This window comes from Ptychodera flava, chromosome 14 (assembly GCF_041260155.1).
Source record: "Ptychodera flava strain L36383 chromosome 14, AS_Pfla_20210202, whole genome shotgun sequence".
NCBI lineage: Eukaryota > Metazoa > Hemichordata > Enteropneusta > Ptychoderidae > Ptychodera > Ptychodera flava.
In genome coordinates, this window is record NC_091941.1 from 13,288,805 (window position 1) to 13,315,543 (window position 26,739).

At 41.7% G+C, this 26,739-nt stretch overlaps 2 protein-coding genes across 2 annotated transcripts; one reads left to right on the forward strand and one right to left on the reverse strand.

Annotated features, from left to right (window-relative positions):
* Nucleotides 1–1,762: 1,762 nt before the first annotated feature.
* Nucleotides 1,763–2,605, reverse strand: LOC139150593 (amine sulfotransferase-like). Its single transcript, XM_070723030.1, has one exon. The coding sequence runs from the start codon at nt 2,603–2,605 to the stop codon at nt 1,763–1,765; it is 843 nt and encodes a 280-aa protein (XP_070579131.1).
* Nucleotides 2,606–9,863: 7,258 nt separating this feature from the next.
* Nucleotides 9,864–15,175, forward strand: LOC139149424 (cytochrome P450 18a1-like). The gene is made up of 3 exons (XM_070721191.1): nt 9,864–10,931; nt 11,670–12,635; nt 12,950–15,175. Exons 1-3 carry the CDS (start codon nt 10,592–10,594, stop codon nt 13,147–13,149), a joined length of 1,506 nt encoding a protein of 501 aa, XP_070577292.1. The 5' UTR covers nt 9,864–10,591; the 3' UTR covers nt 13,150–15,175.
* The last annotated feature ends 11,564 nt before the right edge of the window (nt 15,176–26,739 follow it).

Sequence of the window (26,739 nt, forward strand, 5' to 3'; positions counted from 1 at the left end):
TAGTGCAATTATGTAGGAAAGATAATAACTTTCTTTCACTATTCGTAAGTTAAAGTTCATCGCAAATCAGCATGTGATCTGACTTGTTGGTTACAGAATAGCATGAATGTCTGGGTGATAAACCCAGTAATTATGATGTAGCCAAGGATGTTAGCATATTGGATGAAGTTTAGAAACCCTAATAGCTGAACACGATAACTTAAGTTTACCTCAATATACTTCAGAACCTGCATTAATTTTGTAGCAGAGCACACTGCATAATACTCATTTTTACATGTTACTGTAGCCTTCAATCATGCATCTGTTGACATAGAGGGACCATATTATCTACATTAATTATTTCTAATGTACCAGGCTGCATGCTGTTGTATATGTGTGTGTCTGTTGCAACAGTTGCCAACCATTCCGTACTTCTATGGAGGGTGCATATAACAAGCAAAAGCCCATAGAAGCTATTAAATATCGTACATACACTCACTCTGGCCTGCCACATATAATCAAATGTGGGCAAAGTGTTATTGATGCTATTTTTTTCAGTGCGATTGGTATTGTGTATTCCTTGTTGTCTCATACAATGGCCATGAAGCACAGTTACCATCTCTGAAACAATATACATCTGGTCTTAGACATTCATTTGCTATTTGTAAAAGCATGTAGCAGAAAAATCGTGTATCTAGGTTGTCATCACCATCATCGTTCTCGGTGATTGTCATCTAGCGAGCAGTGTGCAGAAGATAAGCTATTGTTGCACAGGCAATTTCAAGGGGTCTGTGAATGGCAAAAGCAGCAGTGTTTTCTCAAGTAACTCCAAGCAACTGAGCCAAACAGTTTGACCGTTGCACCAGGGTATTGTTCTCAAAGTCAGCCCCCGTGGAGACTATGACAGGCATCAAATCATTGAAGTTCCCCTGGGATTGAGGGATGAATTACGCCACATAGTTTTTATTCCTACATTGTTAATGAGCAGTGGCAATCAAGCAAGACCTGTGTGGAAAAGAAAAGATCCAGGGTACAACCAGGATAACAAAAACACTCAGCCAGACAGTGGTTAAGTTTGTGCGACCTTGGAATTTAGTTTCACCTTTTATTGAGCAATAATGAATGCATGTGATGAATTACACACTGAACACTGCACTTGTACAATTACTGTCACTTACAAGCCAGTGATAATGGCCAGTATTGTGCCAAGGTAACCCTGGAATTTCAATTGTTCCAAAGAATTTAATTCACATCACTTAATGTATTGTTTTCTCTATGTTCATCAGGAATGGGGGCTTCTTGAACTCTTGTCTGGCAAAATCCTCACTGCTGCCCCAGTCTGCTGTGGGTGTAGGGTTTCATTGCGTGATCCCTATGAACAATTTCTTGGGTGCGTTTCCATTCGTATTATCCTGTACGACCTTGAGCGACATGATCATTAATCAAAGTTCAATCCCTGACCATGTTGTAGCAACTTCGCAGGCATTGCAATACCTCAAGGTCATAAGAACACCATTCTTTCAGAGGAAACCAAAACTTGGATGAGAGGTAGATGGTTTATTGATAATTAGTTGTGTTTAAAGGTAGATCAAACATTCTACTGTGGTTTAATTATGTAATACTCGTAACCATAGACCCTCGAGAAAAACGTAACGAAAATGTAAGTTTAAAAACATCTACAAGGTCAATGCCTTCGCTGTAAATGACAAGTGAAAGTACTGGCACCATCAAATATTCTACCAATTTGAAAAAAAAAGACCCTTAAAACTGAATTTCATAATATCTACAACTGTTCGTCGTAGCCCTTGCTTTTCAGCACACCGATGATTGAATCGAAAAGCTCACTTTGCGACACGCAGAAGTACTTTTTCCAACTCCCTACTCCCTCACACGGACGATGGGACATGGCACTCCGGTGGTCCCCGTTTAGGAAACTTAGTTTTTCGCTCAAGTCGAGCATATTACAAAGTTCAAGGTCAGCGATCACGGCTTGTATACGTGCCTCACATTCCGCAAAACCGATAAACCGACAGATCTCTTCGACGGCACTTCGTGGGTCTGCTTTCAAAAGTTCATATCGTAAAAAGAGCGAGTTTTGCGGGCGGTTGTCCAACCAACCAGCGACATTATCCAACCAAGATCCATAGGGTAGGGTACCAGTGGCAAATCTTTGAACGAATTCGTTCCATTGACTTAACTGAGGAACATGCAGGGATTGCGATGGAAATGACTGTTCGTGTAAAAAGTGATGGTAGCAAGCGACACACACATCTTTGGGGTTCCTTATCACAATTATGGTCTTGCATATGTTACGTTGACTGGGGAATAACTCCTGGGGCAGGTGTGACGTCATGAGCCTGGGCGAAGGTGCCATCATACACTCTCTGAACCCACCTTTCTCGCGGTTTGAGTCCAATAATGGTACTCTACCGTTCTCTGTTAATCTAAACGTGCCCCACCGGTCATAAAGTTGGCGCATAATGCTTTCCAACAGGTCAGTCCCAGATTGCGGGTAACCAACGAGGAACACGTCATCGGGGCGTACTTCGAAATCGCTGATGGAGTCCAAAACGTCAGAGTCTGACCTGGTGTAGTTTGCTTCCTCATCCTCATGACACGTTGCCATCATTATCAACGAGTAGAGTATTGATAACTTCGGTTTTTCGTCAGAGAGCACCCATACGTACTGTCATGTATAATGTTTGATTTAGCGACGTGACAAGTACATGTGAGGTCAGCAAAGTGGGGCGTTGGCCTGGAGGCCGCTGCAAACCCAAAGTTCACCGTTAGAGGGCGTCAGATTTGGGGCTTCATTCTTTCAGCTGGCCGGCTGGCTGGATTGTCCTCTATCGTCAGTCATTGTTTTAAATATGTGTAACACCGATGTAAGGTATTAGGACTCGAAGTGAAGCGGAAGGCAACCGATAGATGTAGTCATAAATCTCTGTCAAATAACCTCTGCGAAACCTATTAAATCTGGTCGTGAAAGACTAAGATAATAGGCACAGGGAACTTATCGTCCCAAACTACATCCAGCATAATGAATGGACCTCCGTGATAGCTGCAATAAAATACCTGTAAGCTCCGTGGGTCTGGTCAGCTGGATAGGTAACCCAGTGGGCCGACAATCGCTGCAATCCTGCAGCTACCTGCCTAGCCAGGGGCGATTCCCAGGAGAGAGCTTGCTTTGTGAATGTGGTGGTTGGCCTACCTGTAGGGGGTCCACCTCTCCAATTTCTTCAGTGAACACGACCACCTGCACCTGGTTGTAAGAGGCCATAAACCTGTGCATCCGTTGCCAAGGACCCTGGTGTAATTTACAGAATTACATAAGCGCTGCATGTTTTCTTTAATGCCCAGAATTACCAAATGACATGAAAATCAGGTATAGAGATGTCGGCGTTTCCACCTCTGCGTGTTTTTTGCTGTTCTCGCAAAGGTTGAACCCATCTCTACATCTGATTTTTGTAAAAAATCAGATTGAGAACAAACATATTTTGCAAAATATCTTATCAAAAACTATTCATTTGCTTCGCAATGGCATTCCGTGTGCCCTTAATTGGCCCAATATGCAATTCCGAAACACGGGTTTCTAAGTTCTGACATCTAGTATCAACAAGTATCTTTTTCAATGTCATCAATATCCCGCTTTCCATGGGCTGAAAAAAATTGAACCCGTAGGTGTTGCCTGAGAGATGTGCAAATTAGGAATATACAATGTTTACATTTCCTATCAAAGCCACTGGATGCAAAATAATGGGCAATTCCGAGACCTATTGATGAATGCAAATGCTGGGCCCCAAGGCATGTTATTTCTGTGATAATGACGTCACAAAAGAATCTAGTTTTCCATACACGCGTCTATAAAAGAATTGACCCGGGGATTTCGATTTGGAGTTGCGTGATTATTGCGGATGGGTGTCATCATGGTTATTTTAGGGTAATTACACAGTGTGTTTTGTAAGCATAAACAATAGGGACGTTGATACTGTCTGTCCTGTGTACAAAGAGTGAAAGCGTCATAATCACGATTGGAACTAATTTGGGAGAATTGCATCTTTGTATTTTTCGAAATTCTCAAAAATGTTGGGTGCCGTATAGCTGAATGTTGCGATATTAAGCTTACAAATTACTCATAATAAACAAGTGCGTTAAAGAGAAAACATGAGTTTACAGTTGCAGATTAAACCGACATTAGCTCATTATCCAATTATCCTAAATTAGTTCCAATCATGTTCACAGTAGACCATATGAAGGTACATGTACCAACTTATTGTGTAGCGGAAATCTGATGTTCTTCCAAATCACCTTTGTATCACAATCACTGGAAAACGTGAAACCCCTTTTAACCCCGGCTCGTAAAGACCATGGATTGGGATTAGGCTACGATGTTAAGAAGACTATGAGGTGTTCTGTCTTTTGTTTTCATTTGGAACTGCAAAAGTTATATAAATATGTTGCCTGATATTTTTTATTAAATCCGCGGCGAACGGGGGTTTGACACGGTAACCTTGTTTTGTGAACATATATAATTGTCAATATTGTTTTCAACTTGTGAGGCTTCTGTTTATTGTTCAGCAGGCCGAGATTCCGCTGGTGTTCTTTGCTGTATCACAGACCTTGTCTGTGGCTGTATACTCTCACTGGTGTTATTAGTGACTTCGGTCACTTAAACAACAGACAAAGTGGCGGCCGACAACCGATCGCTTTTTTGGGGGAGGGGGTCCCTTTACAAACGTTCTATAGACACCGGTGTCGGCAACCTGTGAGCACAGACAACAAACACAACGCTTCCTGCCCTTAAAAGAGGGTGGCTGATGTCATCCGCTTTGTCTCAAAAGACAATGATTCCCTTAATGCCAGTAAAGCCGCCGTCTAACCATCGATTCTGGACAAAGACATCCGACAAATGAAATTTCTGAAAATTCAACAATCGTTTCTCTCTGCCCACGCATTCAGGTGTCTACGTTGACACGCTTTGTGGCAAGTTTACCTTTCGGTTCATAATTGTAACTTATTAAACAACGCATGCATACTTCTTTTCATGGACACTTCCTGCACAGGTTTTTTAATTGTTCTCAGAGGTTATATTTGGATATTGGTATTTCCGTCGGATGATCACCACTTCCTCCTTTGATAATACAAAGGGTGCCTTTGTTGTACCGACAGGTTCCAAAAAAGTTACTCCAGGCAGGTGGCCTAGAGATAGATTTGTGCAAAGACATTTCGCTTTCAGTGTCTTTTTTTAATGATCACTACATCCACTTGGGCCTCTTTTCATGTTCTGTATTCCAATTGTAGAGTTAAATGGACCAAAGGGAGACCAAAATCTTTTCTGGTATATGCAGATCGACTAAAATCTGGCGACTTCTAGATGCTAAAATGAGGTTAGGTCCCTTCTCCGGAGTGTTAACCACAATTTAGCCGATGGATTGTTTATCGTATTTTGACAGGTTTTTAATTGTTCTCAGAGGTTCATCACAGAGTGATGCAAATACAATTTACGTTATTGTAGAACCACCCCTATAAATAGTAGTTTTAGGCTGTACGCGATAAACTGACAAACGGTCCCTCCACAAAATTTCTTGATCACGCACACCAAGTTTTCATAGCAGGTAAAAGAATGAATACCACATTGATGGACGAAGTGGACGTCGCACGTCAGGAAATAAGAGCGCGTTAAGAAGTTATTGCCTGGTCGGGCCGGCAACATCAGTGGGGTCATCTAAAAAATGGCAATGTAGAGGGAGTTCATGCATTTTTCAGGGTGAATAGAGAGGGGTCACTTTGCTTTTTGAGAATACCCACCGTGTCAAAAAGCCCTGTAAAACATTCCGGGAAATAAAAGGGGCTTCTCTGCCAGTTTCCATGCGCTATAAAGTCAGATCCCTATGGTCTGTCAAGTACATGTAATTTCTGTCGTACTGACAATTATACCTTGGTAAGTCTTGGTTAGTCTATGATCATTTATCATACACCGGTTTTTACCAGCAGAATGGAATTATGTTCCATGTTACAGCTAGTCATCAACAGCACAGTTACCTAAGGTTATAATAGCGAAAATTGAAAATTTAAACAAGTGTCAGGTCTTTGTGTAATATTTAATGTGCGCTTGTAGTTTGCCTTACTTCAGCCAAAGCATGTCGGGAACTTGTCACTATGTACAAAAACGTGTCGGGGGAGGGGAACCAAAAAATCAGAGGATTTTAAATTAAAATTATCTCCAAATTTATTTTTGATCGTAAATTATTGATATATGGGTGTAATGAATATGACGGTATATGCTTTGACATGGCTGCAATATATATTTTGTCCCTTAGCACCCCCTCAGTTATCTTTACTTCTCCCTAGGCTCACAGTCCCTCCAGGCTGTTGTAGTTTGCCTTTTTCATGACCCCTGGTAACCTTATGTTCTGGTACTTTGGTGGAATGGCATTATTGAAAATACGCTTGTTCTACGGGAAAATGAATTTATGTTGAATGCAAAGTAATGTAATGTGACACACTTATGCATGTCAATTTTTGTTGTGATACGATCCAATACGGCCGCTATTTGTTTTCACATCATGTGTCCCATTATGCAGACGTACCTGACCCTATATCTTAACCAAAGTCGGTATAACGTCAATGTACTGTATCATACATACATTTTTGCATTTGTATTGTGATATGATCGAATGTGGCACCAGGCGCTCACTTCGTTGTGATTGTTTTCATATTTGGAACCATTGCTCAGACATGTAACAACAAATATAACAAAAACTTTATTCACATATTACAACGATGTATACATTATGTCAACTTGACAAAGCACGATCTAAAATAATCTCTCTCCGTGTTGTTATTTGTGTTGTTATTTATGCTGTTCTCGGGTAACAGAATTGAAGAAAACAAATATTTTCTTTTGGCGATTCATTTCTAGTGGTAACCTTCTACTAAAATAACTAGAGCAAATAATTATTATTGAGCTTCTATGGCGCCAAGAAGATCGAGTACAGCGCCCGTGTTCCCATATTTTCCTATTTACGTAGAGACTAGAATCTTATATATTTTGGATGTCTAATGTTGTTTTTTACGTTGTTATTGGTCATAAAATTGAAGAACAAGTATTTAATTTTTGTTGATTCATTTCTACTGTTAACCATCGTTCATTCGCATTTTATTCCTTTTTTAGGGGAAGTTCACTGCGTGTCGGAAAAGCCAGCTGCATCCCGTTGTTACATTATGCAATAAAGCGATTCAAATTGCTGAGCTTGCAATATCGCGTTCTCTTCGGCCGTACTTACTAGTAACTTTAGCATTCTCTCTTTTCCCAAAGGGGCTCATAAAGGGATTAGACGCAATAGATCGTTAATGCGATAAAAAGCAGCTTCCGGTGTGCGACAATTAAAACTCTCTATTGCATTGTAGTGCAGATTACAAACATTTGCATTGCTGTGTGACCTGATGAGTCATCAAGCAACTCGTAAAACAATTAAAAAAAAACTTTGCGAGAATCGGAATCACATCGTAAATTCCACACCTCCAGTATTCCCAAGCTTCCCCACACCCTCTATTCTCGTGGTCAAGTTCAGATCCGGCGTCATGTCGTCACCGGTTGTTCTTGCATAATTCTCAAAGCATACTCAAATTTCCATATAAGGAGGTTACCGATGGCCATATAAGGTCATGACAGGCGTTCGTTCTGAAGATATATTAGTTCAGCCTAGCCTTGCCCATCTTCGCTTGCCAAGGCCTGCCGTTCGAGCAGCCGGATTAGTGGAAGACTCCTGTCTGGCTAAAAAGCCGTGCTGGCGGACGATGAGCCTTGCCATCACGGAACATTACACCGACAAAATACTCAATTGTTTCTATGTTAACGACGTGATTGCCCAAGTGTTTTCTCATGCAAATGATGCCTAGGTGTTACTGGTGCTGTACCGGAGCAGCTAATGGGCTATTACGGCAATTGAGAGCGCGAGACATTCCGGATGACATCATGCACGCCTGTTTGTAACGAGTGATGACTTTGTTCTGGCTAGTATTACTTCATTCTCCGTACGGATGAGGGTCCTTGCGGGGAAAGTGATCGTATTAAAGTAAAATAAAGTCAGTTTCTGGCATTGGTGGCCACGCGAAGTACGCCTTTTGGTCACCACGTCATTTCAATGTCACGTCCTTCACTGTCAGAGTAATATTGCATCGAGGAACAAAGTTACCGATACCCAGGATCGTACGTTGAAATAAAGGCGTCGATGGGTTGAAAGCTCAGCAATGGCTGGTGGCGTTGAGAGTGACCACACTGCATGCTTGGCTGGCATTAGCGTGCGCTTGCATTGTCACATCAAATAGTATTCATACGGAGAGAGAGAGAGAGAGAGAGAGAGAGAGAGAGAGAGAGAGAGAGAGAGAGAGAGGAGAGCATCACCAATATTCATACAAGACCAGCCATTCCGTGGGACAGTCTGGCCACAGTTCGGAGGGATAGTGGTTCGGTATGGACGGACGACTAGCGATAAATGGGGTAATATACGGACCTCCATGATATAGTGTCAATAAAGATGTTACATCTACAATTGACTGTCTTTACACCGGGAGAGAAAATCGCTCTTTTAATGAATGTCTAGGTCAGGGCCATGAAAGGAAAAGCAGGCTGCATGCATGGGTAGGGTAGGTATAGACGATTCTGAACCCTCTTAAATATGCACACACCTTTGACGTAACATCTCCTGGTGAAAGTATGCAGCGCAATTGAACGGAACTAAACGTTCTACCCTTTGGACGCATAAACTTTACCAATGGCAGTGATATTTAATTTCAAAGTCTCTAAAATCACTGTGCATGGTGATCAGTTTCAAAGCATCATGTACACACATCATTGTACGGTGTTGGTTTACCAATACTACAAACTTTCCTAGCTCCAAAACCAGGGGATTTCTGATTTGTGCAAAACCCAAAAAGTTTAATTAAAATCGTCCACGTCGCTGAAATGTGCGATTACAATTCCCAGTCATTGTCATTGATTAATGTGGCATGGGCAGTATTGCGTTGACTGATTGGCCTCGAATCTCCCCAACACTCACTTTGGCACGTTATGGATCAGAGAAAGTCCTTCAACTTTTCGTGCCACTACGCGCAAAGGAATATAGTTGTATCCATGGAGACGGCCTCAGCAATCGTTGAAAGACTAGAATTGTACCGTTCATTTATTTACTCGTAAAGGTAGCGATAGTCTCACTGTTCTACCGTGAGTTGGCGACCCCCCGCATGCGCATTGAAAGTTCTATCATCCTCGACAATAGCAGATGGGACAATCTGTTCTTATTGATGCGGTGATTGTAAGTGATGCAAGGCCTGTTCATAACTACTGAGAACGTCTCGCCTTTCCAACATAACTTGTTTGACCGACCATATTAATTGTACCTGATTGACTGTATACATTACGCGCTCTATAGGAATATGGGGATATACACATGCCCTCATACATATGCTACTGCGTTGATGTGGCCCGTAAGTTTCTTCAAGGCAACTTCCCCAGTTCCCAGGTTGAATGTCACAGCACGGCTATTCTTGAGGTAGAGTGGCCGTGGTCACAGGCAATTTTTCGAAATGACGAAAGCGCAGTTATTGTGCGCCGCAAGTGGCACGATTTCTCAAAATAATCAACAAAAATCACTTTTACAAGGGATACCCTGACTCTTTGAAATGCAAAGCGGGTACAGTTAGTCTCATGGATTTAATTAGCCGTGTCACTATTAAGGTAGGATAATTCTTAATAGCGGCGGGCTTTTGTGTAACCTTCTTGTTTGTCAAAGTTACGTTGTTTTACAACATCATGATCGCTGTTCGTGACTGTCCTGAGATTTCATGTGAGACACGTACGGACAAACACGTGCGCAACTGTCCAGCAGTAATACGGGCAGCGCCAGCGTACGCTTCCCGAACAGCCTCAACGGGCATGTCCAACGCTACTGTCCGTTCCGAGGGGCAGCGTTCAGCAGTCGTGTGGTTCAGGTTGTGAGAACTGTCGCTCGTTTGGCGGTCTCAGCATAACTTCCGTTAGGTTTGGGTTTAAGTTTACTTCCTCTCATTGACCACCCGGTATAAAACCAAAAGCGGTCTAGTATGGCCATTCCTGTGTGAAATATGCGGATGTGGTGTAGTCAATGCGCCATCGTTGAAAATCATGTTTTATGGATGAGGCCGCCAGTTGTCTTTCTCTGTAAGGCCTTCTTCACGCGTAGCGTACGGGATTGTGTCGACTCCGAGACGAAACAAATCTGCCTGAGGTCTGTTACAGTGAACAGAAGACGCGGGATGTTCTCGTCGACAAGGTCGCCTGTTTCGGGTAACAGACCAACGGTATTGTCATAAATGGTGCCGTCGATCGAATAGCATGGCGTTTCTCAGTAGGTTGCGTTCGCAATGCTTGAATGACGTCACACGTTTTCAGTCTTATAGCTTATAAACAGCGCATGTGCAAGTGGTCGGATCGAGACTACAAAGAGGCAAGCTCGAGACGATAGGACTGCATTGATTCGCGTCGACCCAAGACAGCGCACATCACTCCCCGAGACTTTTGGGAAGAACGCCTACGAAACAGCTTGCAACATTCTGAAAAGTATAGTCGACAATGTTCACACTTGATAGTTTTCTTCTATTTATTGCATTATTTCTTGGCATTTATTACTGCTTTCGAGAGAGGGACAGGAGGCACTACAAACACCCACCGGGTCCATGGGGATGGCCCATACTCGGGTATTTGCCTCATCTGGGCAGTAAGCCCCATCAGAAATTCGTTAAGATGGCTAACCGGTACGGTTCCGTGTTTAAGGTTAAATTGGGTTGCCAAGAAGTGGTGGTGCTCAACGGATACGACACAATCAAGGAGGCGCTAAAGCAGAAGGGGTCCAAATTTGCCGGACGTCCCGACTGGAAATCAACAAATGTATTTTCTGACAACGGCACTAAAGGTAAGCTATTGAGAAGGGATGTCAAGGCCGAGCTTGCCGCACTCAATGACATCTTAATCTCCGCCAACCCTTCCCTCCTTTCGACATGTCATTTTTATTTGAATGTTATTTTTTGGCAGAGTTTATATTTTTAAGGTGGCAGTCTCACTTTCGAAAAAGTTTGCACGAAATGTCACAGGAAAGTAATGCACAGCACGTGGCCGCAAGGGCGGTGAAAGTTTCGAGCAATCACATGGGACTGTGTAAAAGACATAAATCCCCTCCTTTCAGGCAGGACAAGTCTGTCGAATACACTGTGTTCGTAACTTTGGAGAATGACAAAGCAATAAAAGAATGAATAGCCCATTAAGCAGTTGTCTATCGCGTGACAAATGTTCTCTTGCCAGCTGAGTCTGCTGGTATGTGGGACAGCAGTAGGTGGACTTTCACTCGCACATAGAAAGATTGCATCTCCGCAGCTTGCTAATGTAATAATTTTTGTATGCCTGATACAACTGGTTATTGCACGGCGCTCTTGTCGGTGTCCCTGATCGACCCGAATTTATTTCCATCAAAACGTAAAGGCATGCGCCAGAACCAGTCTAAGTCATTTGCTTCATATAGTCTCCCTTGCAAGTACGTCGGCATTCCTGCTCCGATCGACCCGACTCTCACAAAAGACCCAGGGTTTTTTTGCGTCATCTTTTGCATGAGAACAATATGATTGTTTAAATTTCTCTCTTTTTCTCTCATTCCCAGGTACCATTTTCTCTAATGGAAAGGTGTGGTCGGGGAATCGCCGCTTTGAGGTGTCCGCCCTCAGACACTTCGGGATGGGAAAACTCAGCATCGAAGAGCCCATTGTGGAAGAGTTGCGACACTTCCTTGGTGCTATAGACGGCGAAGTAGGTCATCCATTCGATGTGGCCACCGCCGTTGAATGCGCACTCACCAATATCATCGCCCAGATGACACTTGGTGAACGCTTCAAGTACGACGATGAAGAATTGAAGCGTATCTTGGAAATGACCCATGAGGATGCTGAGCTCGTCGGACCTAGTGCAGCCATAAGCTTTTTGCCCGCTCTGTGGTATATACCATGGTTTCGAAAGCAGTCTCAACGTCTCCAGCAGAACTGCGCCGAACTTATTGAGTTCATCGGCAAGTATATTGACCGCCATCTCGCCACTTTTGACCCAGAAAACATCCGTGACGTCATTGACGTCGGTATTCAGAGGATGAAACAGGAGGAAGAAGAGCGCAACGGCGTGACCTCCTTCGATAAACTGTCGCTCGCTTACATAGTCAGCGAACTTTTCGGCGCAGGTTTCGAGAGCACGTCGACCGCGCTCAAGTGGTGCATTCTGTACATGGTTAAGCACCCTGAAGTGCAGGCACGCGTCCAGGCGGAGATCGATCAACAGGTTGACCGCAACTGCCACCCATCATTCGCGTACGCGGATGATTTGCCTTATACGCAGGCCACTATTATGGAGGTCCTGCGTGTCGCTAACATGGCACCGCTGGGACTGCCGCACGCCACCAGTGGAGATGTCGAGTTGCGGGGCTACACCTTGCCTGCTGGAACCTGCGTCTTCGCAAACGTTTGGTCGGTTCACATGGATCCCGACTTATGGCCATGTCCAGAAAAATTCGACCCGACGAGGTTCTTGGATGAAGATGGAAAACTGGTCCAGAGAGAAGGGTTCATGCCATACTCTTTAGGTTAGTTTTGTTTAATTTTTCTGTGTACGTTAACGTAGTTTTTCAGTTCAAAATATCTTTCGTCACGGTTTCACCATGGATATACGATGGTTTCACTCTGGCGGTTCAAAGTAGTAGGTCGAAGACATCGTCGACAATGTGTATGTCGCTTGACTGATTATACCCATTCAGTGCACAATATGAGGAGACCTTCACACGCGACCAGTTGCTGACGAAACCTGTTCACAAAAAACTGAGCCATAGCAACACAGATTTTGTATTATGTAAGAGTGAAAAAAACCTGATTGCGCAATCGCTTCTTATTCTCTCTCCAGGTCGCCGCCGTTGTGTTGGGGAGCAATTGGCCAGGCACGAACTCTTTGTCTTTTTCTCTGGTCTACTGCAACGTTTTAGTCTCCGGCTGCCCGACGGTGCACCGGTCCCACCAGCCGAGGGAAAGCCAGGGTTGTCAATTGCGCCGTTCCCGTTCGAAGTCATAGCAACTAGCCGTCTCCAGGTAACGACGTTATCTTGACGCGCCAGTGCCGGTGCTCTTTTCTGTTTTGATGTTTACCAGCAAGAAGAAACAAAATTACAAGAAGTCCCCAAAATTGCGATGATGATAAAACCCGCCGGAACCTGAGAACTTAGCATGGGACATTATGTCTGATTATGTCCAGCAGAACCTCCTCTCTGTGGCATTCTGTGGCATATGCTGGTCAGTAGTCTCTCCATACGAGAGATGTTTCTGGCAGACGGACTGAACTGCCATGTTCAGAGCGATTTGTGCCCGCGTTGTCCGGACTTCGAAATTCGAGCTCTTCGCCAAATCGTTTCTGCTATCGAAATAGGCTATTATCATGTACATTGAAAGGACTTAACTTTTGCGTTTAACGAAGACGAACTCTTTCAACATTAGCCCGTCCTCTCCGCCATTTTCTCTGTTCCATTCCCAGCTTATTTATTCATAGAAATATTTATATACCCCATTTATTTTTTTTCATATATTTATCTGCAAAACCTCTACAGTGCGTGTCGCGGTCGTCTTTTCTTTCACCCCGGTCAACATTTATCAATGTTGATTTTGTGTGGCTGTAGTATTCTCGAAACATTAGTAAAACGTTGAAAACGTTCGCTTCGAAACGCCCAGGTTGCGAAATGTGTCGGTTTTGTTTAGCCTTCGATACGTGCAGGTGATTTAAAATTTACAGAATGAGACAGCTTCGACTCGCTCACCACATTTTCTTGTATTGTTAACCCATTTGAAAGGAAGAAATTGTTTCAAGTAAGCCGAGCTGGGAATTAAACAGCCCCAGCTTGAACTTTCAACCACGTGGCGTTTTGAATGTCGCGAGGCACATCAACGTTTTCAATGTCACTTTTGGTTTCACACTGCGGCCTATTTGGAATTTCAAGTGAAGCGACGCCAAGACCATCAGTCGAAATCGTCTCTAGTTTTGCAAAGTGTTGTTAATTTATCGGTGTAATTATTTTGATGGTCTATTGGGGTAAACTTTCTAAAAGTACATTCACCAGGATGCCTATAGTGCCGGCCAGTGTTGTCATATACAAAGAGTAACTGCTTGTTCTTTCTTATCCTCTTACATGAAATGTAAAACTTACGGAATATTTTCTTTGGATATATATATAAATATATATTTATTCACAGCATGGAACGTCTGTACTGTGCTGCTCAACGTTTTGAAAGGAAGGGAGATATCAAATATTACATTTTAAAGATATTTTTGTACGAGCAAATAGAATTTATTTTTCAAACAGTCTGTGTGCTTGATTTTTGTGACTAAGGTTGAATCATGTATCCTTCGTAAACATTCCACATTATTTGGTGAGGGCACGTGGGCGGAGGCAAGTCAGTAGATTTGTGTAAGCTCGTGATTCAGTCATCCTGCAGTCTCACTTTCACCATCGTCTGATGAATCTTCCACACGTTTTTGCGCATGTGTAGAATCATACAAGCGAAGGTGGATGAATGGTGGGGTTGCCGTTTGCAGCCAATGAATGGTAATTGAATCATGAGTTGCCTTTTGTAGCCTTTTTTAAGAATATCAACAAAAAGAAGTGTTTTTGTTTCCTCTGAGCCGCCACTTCATTGACTACTTGCCCCTTCTAATTGTTTCAGCGTGGCGCGTGGTATTTGTTTACCTGTGTCATAGTAACAACCTTTGTGACCAAGCCCGTTAGCCGAACCACGGAAGCCATTTCAAAACAGAGTCACACGGACGTGTCGCATTTCACCGCTAATCATAATCGTAAAAAGTTCAAAATCCCAGGCGAATTTACATTCCGAACATTCCTTGTCTCACCCACGCTGCCAAACATATCAACAGTAATTTTGTCCTGTGTCGTGTCTGGTACACCAAAAGAGTTTTGTATATTTAATAACTTTAACATTTTCTATGTATATTTATATTTATTACGAAGTGGTTTCGCAGAGATAATACATGCAGAATGCATCAGAGATATCAGAATTTTTATCTACTTCAGTGGAGACATCTATGAAACATTTTCGGTGGTGGAAATAAAATACAATTTTGCAATTATTTAACAATTTGTCTGGGGATGTGTGGATGGAGTGTGTTCAATTGTTCTCGCAAATTATGGGAAACTTTTTCTGTCCGGAAATCTCGCCGATTTCCTGATAAAAGTTTGAGAAAGATTCTAGGAAGTTGTATTACACTATATTATCCCGACTGTCGTAGTAGAGTTCCATCGGTCCTTTTAACTCCAGAGTTACACAAATATTTGTGGCGTGCATGCTAACATTTTAATAATGTACCTTTACTTGGTTAATTCAACAGCATTTTAGGGCATGCCCTAAAATGTATTTTAATTTTCATCTCAAGACTTTTTGATTTATCCCTTATCACCAGTCTCAGTACATTATTGATGATATATCCGCGCTATGTCAAATGAAATTTAAAGGGCAAAATCGACGTGTTTCGATATGATTTTGCTTGCTCTTGTTCCGTTAGAAGCTGCAGTGTAGTCCGACTGCCTAGAGTAGTTGTCAAAATGTCTGACTGAAACCCGGCGGAGTGATAAACATGACACGAAAATGCACATAGTCCATGTTGCGCAATCCCTGTTATGCTTTGTAGAATTACGTCACAAAAGCGGCCATAGGACACGGAGTGGCAGTGGGTATAGTCTGCACTGCACTCGACAGAGCCCTTTCCAGTCCACAACCAGTCCCACTGAAATACAGAAAAAATCTTTATCATCGAAACCTTTCAAGATAAACTTCCGGAAAAAATTTTCTTTTCCGGAATGACAGGCTGAATGCCACAATTTTTATCGTACGGGATGTGCTGGAGTGACAGGATAACAAGTCCGCGATTTCCGTCGTGGGTTAAGTTGGAACTTTTTGTGTATTTTCATTTTTAGCTCACACTTTTGGTATACCAATGTGAGGTTATTTCTATTCTGACTGGAAACTACAGCTTTTTGTCCTCCTGTCCAAATCGTGTGTAAGTACTAAGAGTTCAACTTTTGGGACCTCATGTACGTGTGTAAAGTCCTTGTTGACACTTAAATTCCAGCCCGGGCATTTATTTTGTGTCAAAATAACATGATCGCATTGTATTATCTGTACACTAGGTTTGCAAGGCCAATATTTTGTAGTTCAGCAAACTTTTGGAGGAAGAATTAGAAGATGGACTTGTTTTCAAGGACAAATATAATGAAACATCAAAGGGTTAACACTACTCGCTCGATACATGGGACTAGGACGACCTTCAGGCATTGCCAAGGTCACTCCGAGCTCCAATGTCCATATCACACTGTCTCATCACTCAAGGTGATGATCCTTTGATGCAATACTACAGGGAAAACTTGAGCTGGTTCGACAGCCTGAGTCACGGCTGGGCTCTGTTGTGAAACATCACCACGTCACTCAAACTGAAGGGAAAGGGGACATCGTGTTTGACACCCAATAAACGGTCAAGATCATTGAAAGGTTCGAGTCAGCCGTATGTATTAAAACGCCTCGTTTGGTCCGCTGGTGCGCTACGTCCTAATTTCGTTCGCCAACGTGTTTTTCGTCCTAAAGGCTCCCAGAATTATTGACGAGTAACTACAATTGCGTCGGCCATGACGTCAGCCTAACGGCAAACTTGGATATGATTAATCAAATACACATAGTCCCGTCATCCATCAATCAAAGTCTCAAACCGGAGAGAATTGGATGTTATATTAAATAATACAAGCAACGTAATGCTTATTTTGCTTTTTTCCCCTCCGAACGCGCGTCCCACGCATAAGAATCGGCTGATTTTCTTAATACACAGGTCCCTTTCAAAATGCCAGACGCAAGTGGAAACTTACACGTGTCAACATCGTTACGTTTAACAAGAACTAGCCCGCGGTACGGCGCAAACGACGCCCCCCTAAATTTTTAGTCATATACGCTTATTAAATGAAGGCGAATAAAGTGAGTAATTGAGCCAGCCCACTAATTTCGATCAGAAATGCGTCATTCGTCATACAGAACTGGTCATTATTGTCAAAGCAAAACTATAATTCACATGCGGTCTTTAAATTCTTGACACCCACTCATTAGAATGTAGGCATATAGTTCATGTGATCGAATCGAATATTACATTCCAAACACGCATAAAAATCTATGATAAATGTATGTATGTATGTATGTATGTATGTATGTATGTATGTATGTATGTATGTATATATATATATATATATATATATATATATATATATATATATATATAATAATAATAACACATGAGAGCTTGGGCAATATCACGATTTATTGCCTGCCCAAGGGATGGTGGTCATGATCGAAATACTGAATAAATGCCCGCGCCGTATTTTTACACCGAACAAGCAAACATGCAAAGAAACAAAAACACAAAGACTTCTTCGAGTACAGTTCGCCTTCTGAGTCCGGACCTCAGCGTAAAATGTTGTCAGTGCCGAGTCTAGGGTTGCCGCTAAAGTTTGCCGATCTCCTCGGTGGCGTATCCAAATTTGTTGCTTGCATAGTCGCTAAACACAGAAATTGCATTCCTTGTTGCCATTTTCGTTCGTTTGCTGTTTACTTGCATCAAAATATCGTCTAACTGTGCCGGTGACAGCTCTGCATGACGTTTCGCAGCCATAAGTTGCCGACTGCAAAGTACAACAAGCGAACGACAATTTATTTTGCGCAGAAAGGAGGCGCAGTAAGTAAAATGATGTCACCCATGTAATATCAAATGCAGAGGGCATCATCAAGTTCGCAGAGGGCATCATCACGTTCTTTACATGTCACGTGAGTCGTGTTTAACCAATGGCAGTGCACGCTAAATGAGTGAGGTGTAATAAATATATATATATATATATATATATATATATATATATATATATATAGATAGATAGATAGATAGATAGATAGATAGATAGATAGATAGATAGATAGATAGATATGTGTGTCTGTGTCTGTGTCTGTGTCTGTGTCTGTCTGTATGCACGTATGTGTGTATGTGTGTATGTATCGCATACAGCAGAACCTTAAAATATCTGTGTGAACAATAACGATGTCAACAGATTTAAAGAGAGTAAAGGTGTTATCTGTTGACGTTGTTTTCTGTTGTTTTTCTTTCGAAAGTGTTGAATCTACCCCACTGTAGTCTGATATGATGCTGAACTACAGCACGGTGAAATGGTCCGTTTTTAGTCTTACTCTTCATCGCTGCGTGAACAGTAACATCGAGGGGTGTTTTAGCGGCTGCTGCCAGTGATGGTATGAAAATAACCGAGTGTGATTCCTTCCAATGTATAAGTCCGGCTATATCGCTTCTGATACTGAATCAAAGTACATTCGTATAGATTATGTCAAGAGATTGTGTCTTTGTCCGGTAAATATTCATTTTTCATGTGTAATGTATCCTTATCAAGTATTGTGGATTTTTTTAGAGCTGTAGCTTAATCTAAATCTTGTCAGAGTTGTTTGAACTTCATATAGCAAAAAAAAACCGAATTGCTGATGACTCATTCAAAGTAGGTTGCCTCTGAGATAGCTATTCAACCAATTTGAACACATAATTGGATATTTCCTTTCTCATGAAACATGCCGCCATCTTTAATTTGAGACCCGTGAATGGCCCACATACTGAGATTAGGATATCAGTTAGTACTTTGTAATGTCTGACATAAATCAGTCTCTAAATGACGTCAAGTTACCGTATTTGAGCATATCCAAGCCCCACTGAGGTAGTCCTCGGACGCTAAATTAAATAATTGTAAAGTAATCAGTAGTTGCGTAGGCGATCACATCTAGCATCGGAGATATTGCAGTTTTGTGTTGCGTTAATTGCTTACATTCTTGGTTAATACAGTATTACATACAGGTGGTGGGTCCCATAACAGTGATACGACTGATAGCAATACCGACAACAACGACAGAGCAGTTACACAATGTAGTAGTACTAGCACAAGAAGTGGTTTTCAAATCTACGTTCTATTCGTACCCTTGAAATGTTAAAAGGATATAATCGTTGTAACTTTCGATACTGTGATCCATAAAACAACAATATATTAACGGGTGATTTCTGAATAACTCTCTCTCTCTCTCTCCTCTCTCTCTCTCTCTCTCTCTCTCTCTCTCTCTCTCTCTCGGGTGTCGCAACACTGTATGCCATTACATTGTTGGCAGAAGAATTCTAGGCCGGACTTAAATCCAGTCGTCGAAAATAACAGTATGCATCTCCAGCTAGAACAGAAATACCGAAAAAAAACCACGACAGAATTTAGAACTCTTAGAACTTTAATGAATAAATGTCTTCTCAGAGAGAGAGAGAGAGAGAGAGAGAGAGAGAGAGAGAGAGAGAGAGAGAGAGAGAGAGAGAGAGAGAGAGAGAGAGAGAGAGAGAGAGAGAGAGAGAGAGAGAGCAGGTGGAAACTACTGAGCCTCGAAATAGAACGTTTGTAACATTATTGAATTACAACAGTCGTACTGCATTACATGTTATCATACTTTACGTAAATATTCACTCGAAACCAGTGATCGTTTACACTGAGAAAGTCTGACTAAATTTAGCGGGAGGTTAGAAGGTGGATACTCGCTTCAAATATAAAACGAAAGTTAAGTGCGGGAGTAAACAACAAGCGGTAAATAATGAAATGTCAGGCATTGTGTGTTGGAGCAAAGGTTCGGATAACAGTTAACAGTCGCTGATGGTGCAAAATCACGTTATTGCCATGCATGCGTTGTTCAGAAAGTTACTCAATTCTGCGAGAGGTTTTAGGATCAATTCCTAAGCGCACGGTCCTGTGCGTTGACGGAATGTTATATTTCCCGAAAGCCTTCTCGTATTATTTTCCTTTTCTAAATAAACACAAGTATGTATACGATTATGTATATATATATATATATATATATATATATATATATATATATATATATATATATATGTATATATATTCGTATATGTATGTACAACCCCATCATATGTATGTATGTATGTATGTATGTATGTATGTATGTATGTATGGCAGTTCCCTGCTGACCTTGGAGTTTGGGTTTACCAACGTCAACGGGAAATGTCAAGCGAAAGCTTTGCAAAGTTGTCGACAGCAAAAGAACCGATTCATCTCTGCCAAATTTGTGCTTTTAATACATGCTCTTTTACCTTTTCGGAAAAAAAGCATAAGAGAAAATAGAGTGTGAAAGTTAAGTGAAGCACTTCCTGGAAATGTAACTGTAAACCGTTCGGATATCATTATTTGCGTCAGTGAGTCTCGCAGTCAATTAGTGAGTGAGTTCATGTAGCACGAGACGAGGAGACTCTCGTCGGGCCAGCACTCTGGCGCTTACCAGTAAATGAACCGTCTCAACCGCAAAACAAGGGTCAACTAAGGAGAGTTTCGACTCGTTGAACATGAGGTCGTCTGGTGGTAGTAAATCTCCCGACCAACTTTTTCGGGTGGACTTTTACTACACCGTCTGTATGATGGGATTTAAAAAAAGCAACACAACCCATTGGTGAGTGATGATTATTTTAAGTCCAGTATCTGTTAGTCAGGTTGACGTATATGAAGTCTGGCTTCCGAAGAAAAGACAGAACTGCCAGTACAGCTGGTCTTGGAAGTATGGGAGCTAGGACATTTGTGACGTCACACCAAGTTGTTACGACATAGAGTGGAACATTTCAGTGAGCCGGCAATGCCCAGAATGGGGGGAATATTAACTGAAAGTCGGCCAAGTGGATGAAAGGCCATGTGAGGACATAAGAATAATGGTAATGACGTATACGTGTATTCAGCTCTACTTTATCATTTCACTTGTTTGTAGTACGGTTGGCAGCCAAGCCTTGGCCACTGAGCAGCAAACAGTTTTTCGTTCAACCGATGGTGACCCGATTTTGTTTCGCGGTTTCTTCTTCATGTCGCCGCCCAAAACGATACCGGACACCAGGGGAAGGACGTAATCGAGATATGTGGCATAAAGTACGCAGGGTCAATTGAACATACGAAAGCAAATGGAGCGTTGCGAGAAACCATTGGTGTGTTTACATCGCTGTATTTGATCGGTTTGCGGTGTTCAATCCGACAACTTCTTGGCACCCTTCCGAAAGGAAAAAAGAAACTTGCAAGGAAGTGAAATAAATATAAAGAAACGTTGTAACTGTAAGACAACGTACACACCAACTTGCATCCCATGAGACACACAGCCGTCTCCCACTCCCGCAGCTGGACGTGGGGTCCGTGAACTATTCTGTCATTATTTCGGCTCTGAAAAAATCCAACAATCGAATGACGTCAAAGGCCCAAAGATTTTGTCAATATTTCAATACAACCCCATCACTAATCGGAAGTTAGCGAGCGATCCATTCAACAGAAAAGAGAGCGACATTGTTTATCAGTAAAAGTCTGCAAGTAGTTGGTGTTCACGGGTCCATGAAGGGGTTACTCGCTTTGTGTGAGAAGTACCAGTGGACTGACTCGACTGTGATGCGCTGCCTTAGACAGGGCCGACATTTCACCAGAACAAACATTTTTTTCAACGCAAATACAACAAATGTATCGAATGTTTCTGACACGATGCACGTGAGACACGCCACTTCCACAATCGTTGGTTTTTGTTTTCGCAGATCATTCTTTTCAAGAGAGTCGCCCGAGTGATCATATTTTTGGCGCCTCTTTTTCCGGCCCGAGCATGCCCTGCGAGATAGCCGCTAGAACGTGATTTCCGAATCCAGTCTGGAATGCATTCATCCATACTCAAGTGTCTGTACACTGAAATATCAAATTATTACAATCCATCTATTTTCCCCTTCTCGATATCACCATCGCCTCCGATGCGTCATGTCTTCTGGATCCGATTGGAATAAAAGATGGTAGAGAACGACTTCGACAAGCCCGTCTTGAAATTTTGTTTTGTTAGGGTGGGGGAGGGGTGAGGTGTGGCAGCAAGAGGTTTTATCTTACTTAGAATAAATTTATAGACAACTGGTCAGCATCATGAAAGGCTCCGATCATTTCTCGTTTGTCTGTTTGACTGTTTGTTTGTTTACGAATACATAGTTAGAGTAAATAACTATAACTAGGACAGGAAGATGTATGTATGTATGTTTGTCATTTTGTTTGTTTGTTTGTTTGTTTGGGGTTTTTTTTAATAAAGTCCGAACTAACACTCTGCCCGGACAAGTACATTTAAATACAACTTCTTCAAGGGGAGCAAGTTTAGTATACTCTTGGTCACGCCCACGAATATAAGCTTACAAAAACATCGCCTATCACTACCGACGACGACAAAATGGGTATTTGTGTGCGTGACCAAGAAGGTAGCCCAGCTTGCCCCCTTGAGAAAGTTATATTGAGCCCCCCACACACACACACCCATATAGTCAACATGCGTATTCCTGCATTTAATACCAATTTTTTCGATATGCAAACCATATTATCGAGTATTGACGAACAACCCCGTTCTCGTTAATAAAATCCAGGCAAGGCTTTGCAGAAATGGGTTTCTGAGGGAAAGATGTGTATGGAGGCCATACGATTTCTGACTAACACCTTTTGATTATTTTTGTTACTTTTTCGTATGAATTTGCCAAAGTCCGACTGAGTGCGATCTTGCCGTTATAAATGAGGGGACAGTTTAGAAGGCAGGGCCATCTCCTGACATTTTTTAAAAATTAAGTGTCATGTGTCGGTCACTGGATATTATCCTTTGATTCCGTGTACAGACAGGACATCTACTGAGCAAAACTTTGATATAGCGTTATTTCTATTTGTTCCGAATGAGCTGACGGACACCTTAGCCGCTGCTTTCAGATAATTAAAAGATATTCGACATATACACTATACCATGCATCTGCATCATTTGAGTTCATCGAAGTTCGACGACGATGATCCATTTCTCTAGACCTAATAGGCAAAAAAATCCTGACTTATACCTATACAAATACTTCCTGTTTAAATTTTGGCGTATAATTTAATTCTACAGGCTATGGACGTCACGGTACACACGGGTCTGCGTAGTTACTGATGAAAGCAGCCATTGGTAAAGGTAAGAGTGTTTGTTCCAGTGCCACGACGCGATATTTCCCCAGTGTAAATTTGCACGCAACAACCCAACCGAGAAAAGCCCACATTCTTTTTGATTTAATTTGTAAGGGAGGAACCATTTAGTTTTAGGAGGAAGGTGTACAATGGAAGACTTTATGAGAAAAATTTGCCGGCATGAGGAGGAAGGGGGATTTTTCTTTCATACTCATAAACAATTTTTATCTCATACAATATTCAAGTGTACCTCCCCCCCCCCTTCTGAAGCCAAATGGTCCTACAAACAGCATGGATGTAGAAGTTTATTTTCAGTGACCTTCGGCGGGGAAAACGTCGCTACACTAGAATGAGTGAGATAGTAGGGAAATGTATTTAATATTCGGGGCATCTGTTATTAAGTGGTTGTTTGTAAGTGCATGCAATTCATTTGGAAGGCGACACGCAGTTGCATCTCACTGACGGGAGTCGTGCTGTAAAATAATATTTTTCCATAGGAGAACTATCGTAGGATTTTTACATGTAAAGTGGTTGAAAACGATGTCGATCCTGAACATCGTTAGATCAAAGTTAAATGTGAAAACGAGTATTACCGATTGTAGATTGAAGATAATATTTTTAACCTCATGAACCTTGCCCCTAACCAGGCGCTTGCTTTACAGCGGAATTCCACATTTTATTCCTAAAGGTGGATAATTTGCATAACGGGGGAAATGATACAGTCCTTGACCTAGTTAAAACTGTCAGCTCACTAAACAGACACGTACGTACAAATGAAATACTTTTTTCTGTGCGGTGATGGTAAAAGTTACTAAAAAATGTGTCCCTCAAAGTCATGTCCTGTACTCCCCACGAAAGCATATGGATCTTTCCTCAACCCAGTGCATCTTCTGTGACAAGGTGTTAACTGTGAGGCCGTGCTCCAGATAATACAGATGTAGGTCAGCCTGCAAGTGTTCGCGTGAAATCCTTGTCTGTGGTGAAACGGAAAATCTCGTCGTCACGATTTTCAGAAGTCGTCGATAAGAAGGCGTCATGAGCGGATCAACAAAATGGTACTTGAGTCACTTTGGATTTTGAACAAAAAGCTAGCTCGGAGCAAAGAAGCACCCTTTTCCTTCAGCTGACAGCTACTGTGTCCACTTCACAAATAAAATGCCATGCGGGTCATTACATCCCTTCTCAGAAGGCATTCGTCTACACACAACACCACACCTATATCAGTTTACATATCTGACCATTTATATTCTAAAGATTCTGTCTCATTTCGTTTAAACACGAACAGCTAAATCAAGCCCATTTCTCCACTCCTCATTCTCGTAGAGTTGCAAAAATGAAAGATTAAAAGTCTGCATATTTTCAAAGGAAACAAAAATTACAGATAGATAGATAGATAGATAGATAGATAGATAGATAGATAGATAGATAGATAGATAGATAGATAGATAGACAGACAGACAGACAGACAGACAGACAGACAGACAGATAGATAGCTAGGTAGATAGGTAGGCAGGTAGGTAGGTAGTTAGATAGCAGAGAGATAGATAGATAGATAGATAGATAGATAGATAGATAGATAGATAGACAGACAGACAGACAGAACAGACAGACAGACAGACAGACACAGAACAGACAGACAGACAGACAGACAGACAGACAGACAGACAGACAGACAGACAGACAGATAGATAGATAGATGATAACGTGTGTGTTCATCAAAATATCTCTGGACGGAGTAATTCAAGACAATGTATAACGTACATGGAAGATGTTTGTCATATTCGAGAAAGCAAAAATGATTCATTGATACTGATGTGTGTATACAATATGTGAAAGCACATAAACATTTCTCTATTTCTCAAAGTAGATGATAACTGCGAGATGTCACTGCTTGTGACTGACGTTGAAAGCGTAATGCAGTAAAATTTGACTTCATGGGTGCGTGTAATTTGACGCGAAGGTCAGTCCTTCGTGGGGAGTCCGGTTTCGCATTAGTAAAATAAAACTGACATGTCGGTCGGGTCATCAAGCACGTCCAGAGAGACGTCTTTCATGGCCTCGGATACAGATATAAGACTCTCAAACTTTTACAATACTTTTTCGGCCTACCACTTGTTGGCGCTCGTTTTGAAGCTTATGGCCAGGAGTAAATAAACATTTCACCGCTTATTTTACGTCAAAATAGGAAGATTAATTTTTCATCATAGAGTCAATACAGTGATGGCGGCGATTTTCATTTCTAGCGTCGGTACATACTGGATAATCTGTTTCTCTAGTACACAATTTTGCACGATGACCCCCAATTTCCATTATTTATTTCGAAAGGGAATGGTTTAAAGTTATCATACGGAAAGTTTGAAGAAAAGTTTAAGTCTTTCAATTTCGTGGCGAGTACTACCTTAAGTATATATACTTCAAATATAAGCGCACCTGTAATTAATGCAATCGCCGCTCTTTGGTTTACACGTCTTAAAAGAGCTAATTGTTAACTTTCCATGAAAACGAATCAACATTACCAAGGTTACAGTTAAAGGGATTTCGTTTCCTCTCAAAATCTGTTCCAGCGGTGCGTATTAATTGGGCGCCATGAGGACCATCTGGAAATACTATCGAGTGACTGCAGTTGATGTTTGATCCGAGAGGTTCCTACTAAATAAAATCCGCAGTAGAGTCTCTTGATCGGCACTGAAACCATCAAAACCGAATGCGTCCTCCTAGTCTCTCGCACACGCCCTTTTTATTGTCTACTTCCGGGAATTTGAAACTTTGTGCACGTCTGCTTCGTCTGCTAGTTGAAACTTTTACAGTGGCTAACATTACGAAGATTCTGAAATGATCACACCCTTGTGATATGGACAATATTACTGCCAAAGACACCATAAAGCAGTCATTCTATGAAAATTCAAGTTGGTATATTAAAAAAGAATGGCATGAAAACGTCTTGGAAAATTTATCTGTTCAAAAGAGTTCAAAGAAAAGTTTTTAGGCCTAATCTCATTTTTAAAGGTGTTGTAAGATCCTAATTTTCGTGGTTTTTTTTTTGGCTTTTTAAAATGAAACTTCTATATCGTTCAAACTAAAAACTTCTTGCCTATCACTTACAAGACACTCGATTGACCCTCTACACAATATCTCAGGAACTTAATTACACCGCATTCTTTAACACAAACTCGTCATTCATCGGGTAAACGCCTCCTGCCTGCACACACCCAGATGGAATCTGACTATACATGGTCACCGCTCATTCTCCTCAGCAGCTCACAGTGTCCTTTGGAACTCTTTACCCTTGGACATAATAACCTCTCCCAGTGTCAACACTTTCGAAAGACACTAAAAAAATGATATCTTTCAGAGAGCATTTTCATTCTTATCACTCAAAGCGCCAACGAGCAATGCTTAACTTCTGATATTAGGCGCTTGATAAATTTATTAGATAGTATAGATGAATAAATGGCGCCATCAAGTGTATAAAACACGACACACCCACAATGCCATATTTCTTTCTCGACCCCCGTCTTGATATATATTGACATTCCCTTGATATGTTCAAGTCGAAAGATGCGTATATAGCATCTCTAGAAAGGCAAATACGTGTTTGGTT